The sequence below is a fragment of the Gigantopelta aegis genome, chromosome 13 (genome assembly GCF_016097555.1).
Source record: "Gigantopelta aegis isolate Gae_Host chromosome 13, Gae_host_genome, whole genome shotgun sequence".
NCBI classification, from domain to species: domain Eukaryota; kingdom Metazoa; phylum Mollusca; class Gastropoda; order Neomphalida; family Peltospiridae; genus Gigantopelta; species Gigantopelta aegis.
The window spans coordinates 8,846,307-8,865,673 of NC_054711.1; the positions used below are offsets into that span (position 1 = coordinate 8,846,307).

The 19,367-nt window shown below is 39.1% G+C and overlaps 2 protein-coding genes across 6 annotated transcripts in view; one reads left to right on the forward strand and one right to left on the reverse strand.

Moving 5' to 3' along the window:
- Window positions 1-7,186, reverse strand: LOC121387556 (ubiquitin-conjugating enzyme E2 G2-like). Its single transcript, XM_041518711.1, has 5 exons — window positions 7,061-7,186; window positions 5,198-5,279; window positions 4,330-4,448; window positions 3,799-3,939; window positions 1-341 (listed from the first exon to the last, which is right to left on the reverse strand). The coding sequence occupies exons 1-5, from the start codon at window positions 7,101-7,103 to the stop codon at window positions 229-231; spliced, it is 498 nt and encodes a 165-aa protein (XP_041374645.1). The 5' UTR covers window positions 7,104-7,186; the 3' UTR covers window positions 1-228.
- A 3,001-nt stretch (window positions 7,187-10,187) lies between these two features.
- The window catches only part of LOC121387353 (DNA topoisomerase 2-beta-like), a 62,044-nt gene continuing 52,864 nt past the window's right edge, over window positions 10,188-19,367 (forward strand). For 2 of the 5 annotated variants that reach the window (XM_041518402.1, XM_041518406.1), the window contains exons 1-3: window positions 11,248-11,313; window positions 11,737-11,771; window positions 14,731-14,988. In XM_041518402.1, the coding sequence (XP_041374336.1) occupies window positions 11,745-11,771; window positions 14,731-14,988 (285 nt within the window). In that variant the 5' untranslated portion in view covers window positions 11,248-11,313; window positions 11,737-11,744. Of the gene's footprint in view, window positions 10,245-11,247; window positions 11,314-11,736; window positions 11,772-11,947; window positions 12,079-14,730; window positions 14,989-19,367 lie in introns of those variants that run through there. The other 3 variants (XM_041518403.1, XM_041518405.1, XM_041518404.1) reach the window with 3 other exon arrangements.

The following is a 19,367-nucleotide window of genomic DNA, read 5'->3' on the forward strand; positions in this document are numbered from 1 at the left end:
TTTTTTTTTACAAGCTTAATTTAATATTACATGGAAGTGTGTATGGGTTTTTTTTTTTACAAAATAGGCGGTTGTTGCAACGGTGATTGATCTTCACTTAAAAACAAAAATCAATCCAAGAGTCCGAATCTATTGACACAACCACAAAATGACAGAGAATGTACTGAGATGACGAAGAATCTGGATGAGAGGTGGGAGGTGAGGGGGGGGGGGGGGGGGGGGTCGGTGTTACAATCCGAGAGATTTTTTCACTGTCAACGCTGCAATATCATTGAACCGGGCGCGGTCTTCCCGCCACGTTTTAGCAGCATCAACACTTGCAGCACTTTCATCATTCGGCTCTGAAAAAAGAAAAACAAAGTGAAGAATTCAACAGAATTCAATGTCTTGCCTGCCATAAATGTATTTGTTACATCTATTGATGTTTATCTCAATGCATGTTAAGAAAAATACAGTAATTTAAAATTAAAATAAATGAATAAACTTTAAAAAACAAATTGTAAAATGTTAATTAAATGAATAATAATAAAAATCATTCACATATTATTATGATGCAGGGAACATTTTGTTTTAAAAATTTCGATTAGCAATATTTCTAGTCAATTGAAAATTGATTAGCAACTACTGTTTAATTTTTTTTAATTGTCTAGTGATCTCTGATCTCTGAAACCTGCATAGTGAATTGTGATGTGATACTGAACAAAATGTTCCCTGTGATGAACATCCATAGGTGCAACTATAAAACAAGTTCCACTGATGTAGAACATGGCATAATGTTCAATATATTTACATACTGTATGGAAATCCCATCTTGGACACATTAAAAACAAAGTTCAGTATTCCTGTTTTTCTAACACTGTGTACCACTCAGGCACGCTACCTGCACCTCGAAATGAAATACTAACTTTCTAGCCAGCACATGAATGACAGACAGATGTAATTTGTACCCCTAATCTATATCCCATCTTACCCCTACCCCACCGACCCCCAAAATTAATTTACTAGCCAGCATACTGATGACAGACTGTGGTAGAATTTTGTGCGTGCGAGTTGTGTGCCCATGTGTCGTGCAACTACTCTGGACCTACGTACTGGGTAAGTGACAAGGAGTGCGTACCGCACGCTCGAATGCACGCGTGACCATGAAGGCGTTTACCACATAAATAATAGTTAAAATGAACAAGACAACAAGATGTCACTTTAAAGATGGGTTGTTATTGCATTGAAAACACAGGAATTTTATACATGAAATATTATGCAGATATCAACCAAAGTTATGAACTAAGAATACTATTAACACTAAACTATGAAAACATATAGTTAACCAGTGATGTCAATTACAAGTATCACAGTTAAAAATCTATATTTATTTAAACAGCCAAAAGACTAGGCAGTCGCCCATTATCAATTGAGTGTTCTCAGTGACTGACTAACAACACCAGGAGACTGGACAATCGCCCATTATCTCAAGATACTCTCAATGAACAGTTAGTTAAGAGTTATACTCCAAAGAACTATAATATTTAACTACAGTTACTGATATTTATTTAAACAACCAAAAGACTAGGCAATCGCCCATTATCAATTGAGTGTTCTCAGTGACTGACTAACAACACTATGCGACTGGACAATCGCCCATTATCTCAAGATGCTCTCAATGAACAGTTAATGAATTATCTATCCTAAATTTAATAAACAAGAAAGAGTAATTATTGAGTTGGATCCCAAAACTACTTTAAAGTAATTTAAATTGGATAACCTATTAATTTAGAAAGATTGTAAAGACAATTGTCTATTTACCTCTCAATGCTGTCCAAAATGTAAAAAAAATATTCAGTGAAACGTTATAACTGTGAAGTTTAGCTCGATCAGCTGATAGTTGTCAAAATTTGGATCCAACTGTTTACAACTGACGTAACAGTTCTATTTATACCCCAACATTGACGTCACTGGTCTTTTTTGAATCTCTAGTATGACGTCAAATATACTCTTGAGAAAAACACAATATGGTCTTACAATACACAACGGATACATAAATCAGCGAATATCTAAACATATATTTCTAATATCAATGTTATTTATAATCCATAACATTAATCAAAACAACAACATCGTTTTCACAGGTTAAGCAATAACACTACGGTTCCGGTCTATTAACCAACAGTGCTTTACAGCAAACCGGAAATAGTTCGTCTCGTGCATTTCCGCTCGCAAAGCAGACAACATTTAGCAAGAAATACTAAGTTTTTTATGAAATAACTCAAATATTAATATTCAGTTAAGTATTTACTGAACTATAATGATACATAATTTAATCACGGACATTGGCCTGTCCATCTACACGTTAATTACTTCAAATCATGGAAGAAATAAAAAGGTAAACGTCAAGTTTCAACATAATTTAATTTTAAAGGATCGTGCTCTTTGAAACAATTAATTTCACAACACAGACGGATGTAATTTGTACCACTACGCTACATACCCCCACTCTAAACCCATCCCCCCCAAATAACAAAAACAAATTTACCTGCAAGAATACTGACAACAGAGACATGTCATTTATACTGCGAACTCCCTACTCCACCCGACCTCCACCCCCCCAATTTAAAAAAAACAAAAACATTTACCTGCCAGTGTACTGATGAGACGGATGTAATTTGTACCACTAAGCTACATCTCCATAGCTGCCAACATTTAAAAACGGGAAAGAGTAATCATTTTCGTGTGAATTGTGACCCGTCGTATAAACCCTTTTGCTGTGTAAAATATCCAGATATTTGTTTATGAATTGTTTTATCGCTGGCCTCAACGATGTCCTGGTGTTTCTTCATTTTGATGTGCCTTTGGCAATAATTTTTCCCGCCATGGGCAACAGAAAAATCAACACGACATAAAGTGCAAAATGCACTAATATTACTAACAGAACTGGCCTTCAAAACAGGCCACTCATTGCTATAGTCCTGTTTATACTTCTGTACTGCTTTTAGCTTTTTCTAAGCTTTGCACAGTTCATATGGCTCTGATCGTTCGCGTTTTTTCGACATCTTTACAAAATGGCGTTGTTTCACAAGCTATCCTGAAGTGCGTTGCGCGTGCAAAAAAAACTTCCGTGCGCATTTGCGGCTAGTTGGGCGAGTCCAATTTATGTGATTCGTAGGGGTGGTAGGTTATTACAACAAAAAACCTCCCAAAAAACAGGAAAATGCGGATTTGCCGTAATCTTTCAGATTACGGGCGTAATAGCGTAATAATAGATGGAAAATCGTAATGATTCCGCATAAATCGTAATGGTTGGCAGCCCTGCATCTCCCCACTCCGCCCCCTACCCAATCAAAAATAAAATAAAAATAACTTTACCCGATGACAGATAAATGTAATTTGTAACACCCAGTTATATCCCATCTCAATCACACCACCCTCAAATTTACCTGCCAGCACATTGACGACTAAGCTACATTCCCCTACTCCACCACCAAACCGCCAAAATGAAAAACCAAATTTACCCGCCAGCACATTGACAACTAAGCTACATCCCCATCTCCACCACCAACCCCCCAAAATGAAAAACCAAATTTACCCGCCAGCACATTGACAACTAAGCTACATCCCCCCCATCTCCACCACCAAACCCCCAAAATGAAAACCAAATTTACCTGCCAGCACATTGACGACTACCGGGTAAGCTACATTCCCCATCTCCACCCCAACCCTCAAAATGAAAAACCAAATTTACCTGCCAGCACATTGACAACTAAGCTACATCCCACCATCTCCACTAAAATGAAAACCCAAATTTACCCGCCAGCATGCTGACGACAGAGAGAAGTATTTTTTCCACACTCTGGACCGGACTCCATCTTTCAGCGCTCGTCTCGTAACCCATCGGGTCATCCCCCGGGGCGTGCAGTATCGATATACAAACACGGCCATCGGTGTAGACTGAAATAAATATAGTTACACAGTCTCAAAAATAAATTCAGTATACAGAGAACAGTTTGTTTTCAAATTTTGATTAGTGATATTTCTAGTCAGTTGAAAATTGATTAGCACTACTATTTAATGTTTAAAAATTGTGTAGTGATCTCTGAAATTTGCGTAGCGAATCGCGACGTGATACTGAACAAAATGTTCCCTGGTATAGATTAACAATCTTTCTGAGAGTATTGCTAAAGTAATGTGTGTTCCTACACCCAATAAGGGTTATAACTCTGTGAAAAATGGATAAATCACCATGAAAGTCAAATTTAATCCACAACATTACATCATAGAGCTATACACAAAATTTTCAGCTCAAAATCTTGAGGCATTGCGAAAAAAGAATATACTCACTATTAGGATGAAAAATCTCGCACATAAACTTCATTTTCGGTGGACTGAGCGGGTAGTCTGGGGGGAACGTCAGCCTGGCGGGGTAGACACCCCCCTCAAAACATGTTCCTTCTGGACCCCTGAAAAAGGATCAAACAAACTTCAAAATATTGAATAAAACTGGGAAATGTACAAAAATAATAATAATAAAAATGCACTGTAGTGAGACAAAGATTTTAGCTGCACAACTTTCCAAACTGATGATTAAAACCTAGATCACATTACTATACTATAACAACACCACTAGAGCACATTGATTTATTAATCATCAGCTATTGGATGTCAAACATTTGATAATTTTAACATATAGCCTAACCCGCTACATTTTTTCATTAGTAGCATGGAATCTTTTATATGCACAATCCCAGTCAGGATAACACATACCACAGCCATTGATATATACCAGTCATGGTGCATTGGCTGGAATGAGAAATAACCCACCGACGCAGATTGATGCTAGACTGACCGTGCCACAGACGAACATTTTTGCCAATAAGCTACTTCCCGTCCGTCATTAATTTTAAGTGCTCAGTGTTAGTTGGTTGAGTGATCGCCTGAGGTGCTTGCATCGCAGGATCCACTCAACTGTTTGGGGATTTTTTCTCGTTCCAACCAGTGTGCCACAACTGGTCAAAGGCTATGGTATGTATTTTCCTGTCTGTGGGAAAGTGCATATAAAAGATCCCTTGCTGCTAATGGAAAAATGTAGCGGGTTTCCTCCGATGTCTACGAGTCAGAATTACCAAATATTTTGACATCCAATAGCCGATGATTAATTAATCAATGTGCTCTAGTAGTGTCATTAAACAAAACTGACTTCACAACTTACATAATATATGCCTCCCACTCGAAGAAGTTCTCTTCATTCACTGGACCCGCAATAATGCCTTCTGGTGGGTTTAGTGTTAATTCTACGAAAGAAATTAAAATATATTATATGTACAATTACATGTACTAGTATATACAGAAAGATTCCTGCCGACAACCCCCCCCCCCCCCCCCTTGGGGTAGCGATATCAAGTGGACATTGCATTAAACACTACAAGCAACGTAGTGCTAGGGTCTGGATTCAAACTCCAGACCATCGGGACTGTAGTCGAGCACTGTAACCACACAGACACGCAGTGGATCAACAAGTGAGAACGCATTTTAATACTTATAAATCTCATAGGGTGTATTTTGACGGAAAGAACCGAGCGTCTATGGAATAAAACGTTTAGTTCCATAATGCCTCATTGTGTCTTCTGTGCTATATTTCTACCAAAAGCACCCTTGTGGAGGAACTTTTACACAGAATAGTCCAAATGTCTAATTTTTCAAAGGCAAAACATAGTGATACTGGATTACAAAATATAAACCCGCTACATTTTATCATTAGTAGAAAATGATCTTTTATAGGCACCATCCCACAGACAGGATAGCACATACCACGGCCTTTGATATGCACTGGGTGAAGCGAGAAATAGTGCAATGAACCCACAGTTGGGGATCGATCCCAGACGACAACGCATCAAGTGAACGCTTTACCACTGGGCTGTGGACAATCACCAAAGTGACAGAGAGTAGTACACACACATACACAATATTATATTCACGTTTTCTCAAGGTGAAAAAAGTATTTCATCTACAAGTCATAAGTCTGCTTGGCATGTGTACCACTCTGGCATATCAAAGGCCGTGGTATATGCTATCCTGTCTGAGGGATGGTGCATAGGCCTATAAAAGATCACTCACTACTAATGATAAAATGTAGCGGGTTTCCTCGCTAACACTATGATAAAATTACCAAATATTTGACATCCAATAGCCGATGATTAATGAATCAATGTGCTCTAATGGTGTTGTTACACAAAACAAACTTTTTTTTGTGATTGTCGGGCACTTGTCGTTTTAAGACGGCCCCTGGAAGACGGAATGGCTGAGTGGGCGATCATGTGACGCAACGTCACGATATAGGTCGGAAAACTTAGAATTCTGCTGTCCGGAGTTTGCCGAAGCTTAGCTGAATGTGGGTGCTGTCGGGTTTCTTTCTGTAGTGTGTATTAGTGATTAATATCTGATTTTTTTTAAATCAATTAACTCGAAAATGATCGATGTAACGGTATTTGACGTCAAACATAGGATTGTTGTGGTATTAGAGCGGAAATCTTTGACAACTTTTTGGTTGTCGGCAATTGCCAACAAAATACATAGCTTGGTCTCTGACTGTAATGAGAGCTTATTTATGTTCAAATGTCCGTCTAGCTCTCTTACAGTCAGAGTACTTGCTCTAACTTTCATTTAACAAGTCAATTAGTTGAATTACTAATTCAGTAATTGTCATAAACAACAAAACTGGCACTTGCATTTGCATTAAACTGATAGTGAAAATATAAGCGCCTTAAAAAATCCTGGAGAAAGGTCTGCTAATTCTAACAAATACTAAGTGGGGGGGGGGGGGGGGGGGGGGATTGCGGGCGGAAATTAGACCAAAACATCTCTAAATTTCAGCGCACAATTAACATAAAAAATAATAATCTAATGCCACCAACAGCATCAATGAAGTTAAACTTATATTTAATATTTAATTAGCAGAATATCTGTGAAAGTTGTCATTTCCGGTTCATAGAACGACTTTCGATCAGACGGCAAGACAGTTGTAAATAATTCATGAACGTCGGTCCAAATCGTAAACTTGTAATTATTAACATACGTTTGTATTCTGCCATAAGACGCTTCAATGCTGACCCAGCCATATTTGCTATTGATTTTATACAAATATCAATACTATTTTTGTTGACAGTGTCTGAAAATACGTGTATACTTTTTAATTTAACAATGCGCATGCGCTATAAAAAATAAAAGTAGTCGGGGATCCCCTAGTCTCGGTGAAACAAAACGTTATCAACGAGACCACGATTAAACCCGCTTAACCCGCTAAGCACTACAAACAGAGGGCGATGAAAAAAAACATTCCGAGGCTTCGAGTAATTATTAGTTATTATAAAGTAAAGTTTGTTTTGTTTAACGACACAACTAGATCATATTGATTTATTAATCATCAGTATTAATCATCAGCTATTGGATGTCAAACATTTGGTAATTTTGACATATAGTCTTAGAGAGAAAACCCACTACACTTTTTCATTAATAGCAAGGGACTTTTACATGCACGATCCCACACAGGATAACACATACCATGGCCTTTGATATGCCAGTCGTGGTGCACTGGCTGAAACAAGAAATAGCCCATGGCATACTTATTATAGGTACATGATCATTCCAAGGATCTTACACCTTTAGAAAATTAATAATATCCAATTAATAATTAATAACCAAAAATGGTTTCTAAACAAAAGGCCTGCCGACCAAGACAGCTATGATATTTAATTTTCAGTTTTATGACTAATAGGTAATAACTCATTAACAGAAAAAGACCACTTAAAAATATCCCTATGTAAAATGTAATTATTAAATTGAAACTGTTTGAGACATATAAAAAAAAAGGACTCTCCCAAAACACAAAATAAATAAATATGTTTGGATACCACATAATTATTTTAGTTGTAGCTCGACTGTAGTTTAGTCCGTCGAGTTAGGGTTTACTCTGCCGTCCAAATGTCCGTCTAGCTCTAATGAGCTACCTTTCGATGAACTAAATTATGCGTCAAAATTACTTCAAGAAATGATGCATTTTCTATTTGACTTTAATCCTACGGGACATTTACAAATTCAATAGCACCAAAACCAACCGTCTTTCTTTTCGTGCTTATATCCAATTAAGGTTCAAGCACGCAGTCCTGGGCACACACCTTTGCCATCTCGGCTATCTGTCCAGAACAATGGATTAGTTGTTAATGGTTAGTGAGAGAGAAGATGGTGTACTGGTCTTACACCTACCCATCGAGTCGTGAAAACTCGCTCTGAGTAGAAGCCGGTACTGGGCTGCGAACACTGTACCTACCAGCCTTATGTCAGATGGCCTTACCACGACACTACCGAGGCCGGTAACCAACCGTCCCCTGCTACCGCTACTGATCTGGCTGCTCGTGTTCCCACCCCACCACAAATCCTTTCCTGTTCTGGACAGAGGAGCCGGCGAAAGTCGACATGTGCGCCGATGATGTAATAGGGTTGCGTGCGCTACAACAGCTTGTTCCGAATGTGCATGTTAAAACCTATGATCTGACCTCCGTCTAGCTCTCGAACGGCAGATATAGCTCTGTCCTGTTTATTATGTTGCTTTCGGAAAATCAACATATAAACAGCGCAAGGCTTGAGGACAGCAGAGCTAATTTTAGCTGATGCAGTGGTCCTCTACATGGGGCCATTCAAATATTACGTAACGCTCCTTGGGGTGGGTGGATGTAGACCCAAACGTTATACAGCGTTACAGGAGGGGGGAGTGTAAGCATACTGAATAGCGTTACGAAACGTCTTTTAATGAACACCCCCCCCCCCTTTTAGCATAAAAGCTATATGTCATGGCGACAATGTTTAACGTAGGTAGTTATATCTAGACGTATACATGTACACATAATAACGATTGTAAATTGTATTAATATGCGTATTTGTGCTTCCCAAAATTATCAATAATCAATTTCCCCTTTATGTCGAACAATATACCTTTTGCTCCAGTTTTTTTTGTCTACGTGTCACAACATCTGTTCCAGTTTTTGGGTGTCTACGTGTCACAACATGTTCCAGCTTTTGGTGTCTACGTGTCACAACTTCTAAGATACGCTCACTGTATGCAGATTAAATACATGTATTTAACTGGCGAAACAAAGGCCGTGGTATGTACTATCCTGTCTGTGGGATGGTGCATATAAAAGATCGCTTTCTGCTAATCGAAAAGAGTAGCCCATGAAGTGACGACAGCGGGTTTTCTCTCTCAATATCTGTGTGGTCCTTAACCATATGTCTGACGCCATATATCCGTAAATAAAATGTGTTGAGTGCGTCGTTAAATAAAATATTTCTTTCGTTTTTACTTAAAAGAAAAAATATCTTTGGTAAAACTCGTGCAGCCCCCCCCCCCCCCCCCCCCCCATATTTGTTGGCAATACTGATGACGGGTGCCAATGGTGAGGCAGGATATGCTAATCTTTTGCAAACACCTGCCCCAAGTTCGCAAACTATTTGATTGATTCCCGACGTGATCATTTAATTTACCGTGAAACGTATAAATCAATTGAACGAGGCCCTGATATCATCACTATTATGACTGTGCATGCGGTTTATGAGTACGTGTCATCACAGCTGTACTTATTCTAACTCCGGTGCTAGTTTTGATTTAGTAAACTACTCTGGGAGAGAAGTGGGATCGAACCATCTCAGTGGATCCATTCAACTGATTGGGGGGGGGGGGGGGGTTCTCGTTCCAACCAGTGCACCACAACAGGGCAAAGGCCGTGCTATGTGCTTTCCTGTTTGTGGGAAAGTTCACAAAAAGATCCCTTGCTTTATTAGGAAACATGTAGCTGGTTTCCTCTGATGACTACGTATCAATTACGAAATGTTTGACATCCAATAGGCGATGATAAATTAATCAATGTGCTCCAGTGGTGTCGTTAAACAAAGCAAACTTTTTTACTCTGGAGTGGCAGTCCTCATTGTGGGGTCTCTTCGGGAGTGGCTATCCTCCTATAAATAATTAAGCACTAGATAGATATTCGTGGAACCAACCACTATTTTGCAACAACCATTCTACTGCACTGTCCAGAGATGGGGCCCTGAACATGTATTACGGTTTTGTAGTTTAGATAATTATAAAAGTCAGGGTAATCCTAGTGCTAAAATGACGTCATTCTCTCAAATAATGACGTCACCGAAGAACAACTCTTTTAATACAGCGTTTTGCGGCTTATCTGACGAATTCTTGTCAATATCTGTAGGTGCGTATTGCATATAACCTCAACATGACGCGTGTGGGTCTAATAATGGAACCGAGTGCTTCATAGATTACCTTTTTGTCGATACCATGTGGTCTCGAATTCATGGGGAGGGGAAGGCAAACTGTATGCACTGATGCAGCCTGCGTTGCAGTGGCCATTTATAAAATGTGAGATGTCTCTCACACGTGCACTACTGACATTGGAAGCGGGAGGGGGAGGGCAAGGGCGGCATATGCCCCCACTTTTCTTGATCCAATAGCAGCAGCGATATATATTTATAATACATGTATTTATAATGTGTGTGTGTCTGTATGTGTGCCCCCCACTACTTTTTAGCACCTTTCTACGCCACTACACACACACACACACACACACACACACACACACACACACACACACACACACACAGTTATAAAACAATTTAAAATATTCATAATCAAATGTAGTCATAATGAAACAGTCTACAAACATGGAGAATTGTGAGTTAAAAGTTTCTTGGTTTTGTTTTTAAAACAACGCGTCAGACTTTTAGTAATTTTGACCTATAGTCTTAGAGAGGAAACCTGCTACATTGTTCCATTAGTAACGAGATCTTTTATATATGCACAAACAGGATAGCACATACTATGACTTTTGATATAATCTTAGTGCACAGGTTGGAGCGAGAATTAGCCCAATGGGCTCCACCGACGTATATATCGATCTCAGACCGACCGCGCAATAACCCCGATGATTATAAAATCAATGCGCTCTAATGGTGTCGTTAAACAAAACAAACTTGTCTTTTTATTCTACTAAATAAAATGTATTATTAAATAGTCCATAATAGTACTTTTCGGTTCTTTACAGACTGTTAAAAATAAAACATCGACTGTTACTACAGCGGAAAGCAATACAGGGTACATACTAACAAATTAACAACACCGATTGGCTAGCCCAACACTTCGGTGAAACCGATCTTCCAATGAAAATCAACGTTATGTCTTCTGACAATATGGCGCGTCATTATTGATCTGCCGACGGACTAGTTATTTTCTTAATTTTTTTTATTTCCCGTCATCTCTACACAGTAAGTTTACTCCGCTGTCAATATATCATTACTAGATACACAGAGCATGTCTAGCGATTTTAAAATAATGTAATCAGTGTCCATTTTGCGTCTTTCTTATTCGTAAACGTAGCGTCTCATTGTCTAGTCTCGCCGTCTACACTCGGCACCAATATCGGCCGGCAAATGTTTAGGAACTGATGTTACACACGAATCTAGACACACGCATCGATATATTTGCAGTTTAGTACAATGTATTTGAACCTTCAGTATTTCCGGGATCTTATAAAATGTCTCCGGATTCATGGTTTATTATTTAAAGGTCTCATAAAACGAAATACATAAATGATAACCAATGCGATTAATTTTGCTGCATAAGATGTCAGACGTGATGCTGCCATATACAGTGTTGCTGAGTGTAAGATATGTTCCTTTATGTTGCAGATAACATAATGACCGAAGCTGATCTCAAGTGGAATGTGAGTTTTTTGCGTTTGTGTTTTTTTTTTCTCATTACAATGCATTTTTTCCCAGCCTTGAAGCCTCTAGACCACGTGGTCTCGTAGTTGTTTTGCGTGGTTTGATTGGTGAACAGTTTGTATGAAAACGACTTTCTGTGTTCTTATTGGCTAAAAATGCCGGTCTGATTTAAAACACTGTCAACTGCCTACAAAGGTTGTTATTGTTGAGGGCTGGAAGAATAATCTGGAATTAACAGTTTTTATTTTGTTTTCAAGAAAAAAGTGGGTATTCTTTCTAAACATGACATCAACAGGACCTCTGAAAGTGAGTTGCAGATGGTGCAATTGTAGTTTTAAAAATAAATCCAGACATTGGTGATTGGAATTTGAAGATAGTTTTTAGATAGTTTTAAGAGTTTGTTTTGTTTAACAAGTTAACAACACCACTAGAGCACATTGATTTATTAATCACTGGCTATTGGATGTCCAACATTTCATAATTTCAGATTTTATGAATAACACTCCTAACCAGGAACTAAACTAATCTAATTTTTTTTAGTAATTATGGTATTGGTTCCATGATTTTGCTTAAAGGCACTGTCACAGATTTAGTGGACATTATTTCTCCAAATGTGGATTATTAGTGGCAACTACATTAATTTGGAATGCCAAACCTGACTATTGTATCACCCAAAACATTTTAATTGTACCACAATTGAGGGAATCTTCATTTAAAAAAATTGGAACTCTTTTATCAGGAGTGTAAAATGTACGACAAAACTGAGTGTTGATGAGGCTATATATACATGACTGCCGTGTATAGAAACTTAAATATAATTTAAAATAACCGTGAATGTGCTGAAATAAAATAATAAATAGTTGGAACATAAACTCATAATTTTTGTTTATTATTTTGTAGTTTTTTGTTGCACTTTTTGTTTATTTATTTATGTGTTTATTTTTTGTATTATTATTAAAAACATTTTTACGGAGCTGCTGTACACATGATCACTGCACATGAACGTGCAGGGATTTTAACAAGGGAGTTCTAGACTGAGGCGAGCAAAGTTTACAGGGTTGGGTTTAAGACACCCCCGGAAAATATTGAAAAAAAACAAGGAAAATATATTTATTTTTTAATTTGTTGTTTTGTTGTTGTTTTTAGTTTGTGTACTGCCATAGTTAAAAAATGCAACTACCAGTCCGATGGGCGATCCGTCTTTTTCTGACTAACTGTAAATTTATATTTAATTAATTTTTTTTACGTTTAATCTGCAACTCCACATCAGCCATGCCAGAATTCAAAACCATTCAAACAAAAGGATGACGAAATAGTTTAATTCACAAGACATTTACTGCATTTCCGACTTCGGACATCCAAACTGCGGAGACGCGACATTCTGGAAACAGGTTATAGCGTAAACGGAACGGTGACAAAATGGCCCCAAACGAAAACAGAACCAAACTGGATAAAATGGGACCAAAAATTAAAACGTATGGCTAAAACAGCATTACAAGTTGTGAACGATAATATATTCAATAAAATAACAGCTATATTAATTATTTATTACTTTGTAACACTGTTTTCCCCAATACATTGAAATGCTAAACAAAAATATTTCGGCCATCGTGTGTGTATATATATATATATATATATATATATATATATATATATATATATATATATATATATATATAGCCACTTTGTATTTAAACACTGTCTAGGTAACAGTATTCTTCAAAAATGTAACCATTCCTATCCAAAGCCAGCTGTAATAATTACCCATGGGGTTATGGCATATTTGGCATAATAATAAATTAGACGAGAGTTGAAAAATTAAGTGGGTGTTTAGATTTTTCTGTGTACAACTAACAATAAATTTACCTGGACATGCACAGGCCTAACTAATTGGGATTGTTGCCATTTAAAATGGTTCTGTTACTAAAATAAATTAATGTATAAGCTTATTATAATTCAGCAGAGATGCCAACCATTACGAATTTCGCGAAATAATTACGAATTTAAAACATAGATTATGCTATTACGATAGCCTTGTTCGAAATTCCAATTTTTAGAAAGAAAATTGTAATTTTGCGTATTTGGTGTTGCATTGTATTTTGGAAGGCACAAACTTTTTCACTCTTCACCGTCAACAATCGTTCTTTAAACTTGTGGATTTCGAATAGCAAGCGTGGCTATATAGAATATACCAGTCTAGTATTGGTCTTCTGAACAGCCCTGATGTTTGCTGATTGGGTACGGCCTTGAACTTGACTACCAAAATGTTGAAAAACACGCTCCTGAGCCATCACTGATAACATTCCTATTTTGGGGGGGGGGGGGGGGGGGGTGGGATTCCTATTTTTGAAGGCCTGGATTCCTATGACACTTCAACTATGGTTGGCATCTCTGAATTCAGTACATTTTTTTTTTTTAAATAACTTATTTTTTGTTTCAATTTAGCCTACTTTGCAGATTACGGTTAAACATTCTTGTTACACGAGCTTGGCAAATCATTTTGAAACCGGTTATTCAGGGGATGCCAGTAACGTGACTAAAAACATAATATGTTACACATTGTTGCTCCAAATAACTGTTGTTTTCCTTAAATAACCGGAAGTCAGTTCATGTGAGTTTTACTTCAGTAACCGATTGTTCAGTTACGTGAATATAATTCTCGTAACTGATGAGTTAGGCCTACGTAATCCTAAAACACTTTAACTACAGTTCTGTTTGACATTGGTGGTTCAAATGTATTTAAAAACAAACTGATTTTCACTTTCATTACTGATATATGGTACTTTTAATTTTAGAATATAATTGTTCACCACTTAACCGATTGGTGGTTCTCGTAATTTTAAAGTTGCATAATCAACACACGAACAGAACAACGTTTCTCGTGAAATATTATGCCATGTGTTGTAATTGGCAAATAGTTATTTTATACCATGTTTGATTTTAATTTTCTGCTTCTAGGCTATGTTTGAAAACATGCAGGCGAAGACGGACAAAGCGATAAAGAAGTCGAAATCCCAGGATGATGCTCCCGTCGCTCCTCCGGACGGTCACCGGGAGGCGGGCGACGCTCTCAGTGGCGGCGATGCGAAGCACAAGGGATCAGGGAAATCCGCGAAGAGACTGTCGGTGGAGAGAATCTACCAGAAGAAAACACAGCTAGAGCACATCCTGCTTCGACCAGACACCTACATTGGCTCTGTTGAATCTGTCACTCAGGTATTCACCCCCTATCCCACCACCCCACCTCCCGTCCCAGCCAGTGCTGACACCTACATCGGCTGTTGAATCTGTCACTCAGGTATTTATCCCACCCTACCTTCTGTCCCAGCCAGTGCTGACACCTACATCGGCTGTTGAATCTGTCACTCAGGTATTTATCCCACCCCACCTCCAGTCCCAGCCAGTGCTGTCACACAGGTATTCACCCCCACCCCACCTCTCATCCCAGCCAGTGCTGACACCTACATCGGCTCTGTTGAATCTGTCACTCGGGTATACACCCTCCCTCCCCCCCCCCCCCCCCCCCCCCACCCCATCTCCCGTCCCAGCCAGTGCTGACACCTACATCGGCTCTGTTGAATCTGTCACTCAGGTATTCACACCCCACCCAACCCAACCCACCTCCCGTCCCAGCCATTGCTGACACCTACATCGGCTCTGTTGAATCTGTCACTCAGGTATTCACACCCAACCCACCCCACCCCACCTCCCATCCCAGCCAGTGCTGACACCTACATCGGCTCTGTTGAATCTGTCACTCAGGTATTCACACCCAACCCACCCCACCTCCCGTCCCAGCCAGTGCTGACACCTACATCGGCTGTTGAATCTGTCACTCAGGTATAGTCTTATTCAACTTACTGTGCTAGCACAACAAATATGCTATTCAACCTGAGTCATACCTACACACTGCAGAATTCTCTCCCTTGCCGGATATGCGCAATGCTATCCTTGCACGGGCTACCTGTAACTTCATTCTCAATTCTGCAGTCCACCTGTTAACACCTGTTAAGCTTTGGCAAAAAGTTTTCTTTACTTGTAATTTTGTGTTTGTTTTTCGGTTGAACTTGACATATGGTTGGTAGTTGGGAATTCTGTGTTGAATTTACCATGTCCGACGCGAGTTCGTTGACAGCTAGCGCACGGAAAGTTTGTGCGCGAGATGATTGTCCATTTCCTTTACGACGTAAAGACACACACGTGTTGTGTCCGGACTGTCGGTCTTGTTCTCAAGACCGTCAGTGTGAGATCTGCACCACATGGTCTCCTGACCAGTGGGTTCGGTTCGCAGACTCAGGGTTCGGGTACCAGCAAAATCTTGTCGTCTGCTTCGGCAGTAGTCGGCAAGTCGGACTTAGTGGGTAGGTCCCATAAGTCTGTAGACACTTCGAAAAGTGTCCGGAAAGGGGGGAAACACAAGGGTGTTTCTTCGTCGGTCCGTGTTACGAGTACAGTTACAGATACTTCGGGAGAGCGCCGCCGCGCCCCCCCCCCCCCCCCCCCCCCCCGGCTCCTATTGTGACCGTGGTACATGAGCCGTCTTCGTCAGTGATGGCGCCTTGTTCTGTTTGTATGGCTTCATCGCGGGCGTCGCCATCGTCATTACGGTTACCTTTACAAACAGAAGGGGGGCAGGGTGGAGTCATCGCGGCACCGGTTTTGACGACTTCATCGGTTACCGAGCACATGCACTCCGTTGTGCATAGGTCCACTGCTTCGTCCGCAGAGCAGGTGGCCCCGACTTTGCCTTCGATTGCTAACAGTCGCTTCGGCACCTGAGCATTCTCAAGGCCCGAGGAGAGTTCTGCCAGTTTGCTTCGAACTGAGCAGTGCTCAATTTTAAGGATTTTGGTTGCTTGCCCGGAGGGCAAGTATGGGTTCACATTGAGGTTGCCCCTCCAAAAATTTGGTTGCCCTGTTCCAATAAAACAGTAACCAACAGGTTTGGAATTAATATGTTGTCAATGTAAAATGTAATATGTACTGTCTAACAATAAAATACATTACTTTTTAATAATGTTTTTAAATGTTTGTAGTTATACACGTGTACACATAGGGCCTAATTGCTTAAGATTGTTGTGATTTGGCGACACATCAGCTATTTTCTAATCTAATGCACTCTATGTTCCAATGGAATGCACTGGAATGTTTACTATTCGGAATACTTCAGCTGATTACGATTTTTCTGATGTCTCACAGAATCGGCCGACGAGTTCCGAGTGGCAAACAAATCCACGTGATTTCGACTGATGGGGATTATTTTCCGTTTCATATTTTGCCACATTCCGTTTCAGATTTTTGCAAATTCCGTGTGGTTTTTTTCCCTTTTTGTGTGTTAATTAGTGTTATGTTTTATTATTATAAACTATATCCATTTGTGTTTTATTGTTCCAGCTCTGAGCTTGTTGGCTATTGCTATTTTTTAAATACTTGTAAACATTTTTGTTGACACAAACTTAAAAAAAGAAGAAGTTAAGTAATGTTTACTTGCCACTAATAAAGACTAAAAAAGTGGTGTACCATATTTTCTGGCCTATTACACGCATTGGTGTATAAACCGCACCACTTGGTTTTAGACAAAGTTTCGACCTTCGTCCGTACATAAGCCGCAGTTAAAACAAAGTTACGAACTTAATTACTGTTAATTATTGTTTCTATTTAATACTAATAAAGAGATCCATTCTCCCTTAAATTCAAACAATACATAATAGTTGATTGTGTGGCTTTCAGTTTCATTTCATTTAATGGATTATGGTTAAGATTCATAAACAAAACACACATTTGACAAACCCCGCTATTTTCATGAAAATATTAACAAGAACTTGGTAATGCATTGTTTGTAATCTTACATTAGTTGCCAAAAATATATAAATAAATAAATACATGATAACATTTTATTTGGTTCAGTATGATTACAAAACGTGAACCAAAAAAAAAAAATGTACACAAGTAAGAATTACTAGTACTCACTTGATTACACATGTATGTTTCTCTGTATCCTAACTAGCGTGCCGTGTGCACAAATTACATATTCAAACGTGGTCGGGTCAAGCTGGATATAGGCCAGCGGTAGTGAACCGACACTAAGCACTGTTCTGTCGATCGTTTACAGTTTTGACATTGTTTTATAACTTTTAAATGAAGGCCTTTAAAAAAACCCAGACAACAACAATTGTTTAGAATTATGTATTCAGAACCATTTTAAGGATTCGCGGGGTCAATAGCACAAATAACAGCGGGGCCCAATTCCCAAGATATATATTTTTCAACCCCTTCGGGGAGAGGGGAAAAATTACCTGGGGAACATAAATGTACACAATTACTCACCGTGGGATCCCGTGAAGGGCGGGTACATAGCACGTGCCACATGTGCTACTAGAATAAACCAGTAAGAAGAAAAGTAAAATGCTATTTTTGTGTGCAATTTAGAAAACAATCGGTTCATAAATAAATAATGTGTAGTAAATTCCATAGCATGAAAAAAGGTGTTCCCTGTGGGAGCGACTACAAATGTAAATTGCTTCCGTACAGACAGATTAACGAATATGCCCAAACGTTTACGAAATTATGTTTTCCAACGAAAGCCTTGTGTAAATCGGTTATGCTTACGAATCGTAATAAGTATTATTAAAAAATATTGAAATTGAACATACTAGAAATCTTGTTATATAATCAACATTCTAAAATTGTATTAGTTCCTGTTTATTTTCATATTTCAAATTAAATTTTACTGTGTAAAGTGACACGGGTAAACAGTCAATATGCTTTTGTTACAAGCTTACAGCGTAACTTCCGAGAACGAACAGTTCTGGTAGTGTTTAGGCATACGAAAACACTATATGCATATATTATTAATATTGAATCTTAAAACTACCAAAACAATTTATAATGGTGCTTGAACCAGAAATACAACGTTTGATTATTTTTTTTTTTAAATCGCGAATTCCGTTTCAGTTACTAAATTCCGCGATTCCGTCCGTGTTTTTCGTGATCGCGGAAAATCATCCCCTCTACTTTAGCTAACGACAGTTTAAAAGCGATTGTGGGCAAGGAAACTGCACATTATTATGCGACACAACTTCTTTTGGTGTTTAAACAAAAGTCAGTCGTCCGACGGGCAACTAGTATCATAGAATTAAGTTGCCCGACTGAATATTAGGTCGTCACAGACGACCGGACGACCGTAAAAATTGAGCGCTGCTGAGTCGGTTGTTCCGATGGCGGGATCCGTCTCGGATGGCATCCCGACCGATGTTTACCGTTGGGTGGAGGACTCATCCCGTTTGGGTCTTCCTTTTGCATATGTTTACCCCAAGGGTCCGGTGACTTCGGTAGAAACGGACATCTCCTCACAGTTTACACCGTCTTTGGTCCCTACCTCTTCGACGAGGTTCGCGCAGATACCCCTCGACTGGGGGTACTCTGTGGCCGCAAACTCCGACCGTTCCGCACTTGGCGCAGGAACGACCGTTAGGCTTTCAGGAAACGTTGTTTCGGAGTTTTGTGGAATTTTTGAACGCTTCGCCTCAGTTGGGATCATTGCTTTCGCTGTCGGGTGTGGCTCCCATTCCTCCTCCTTTCCCCCCCCCCCCTGA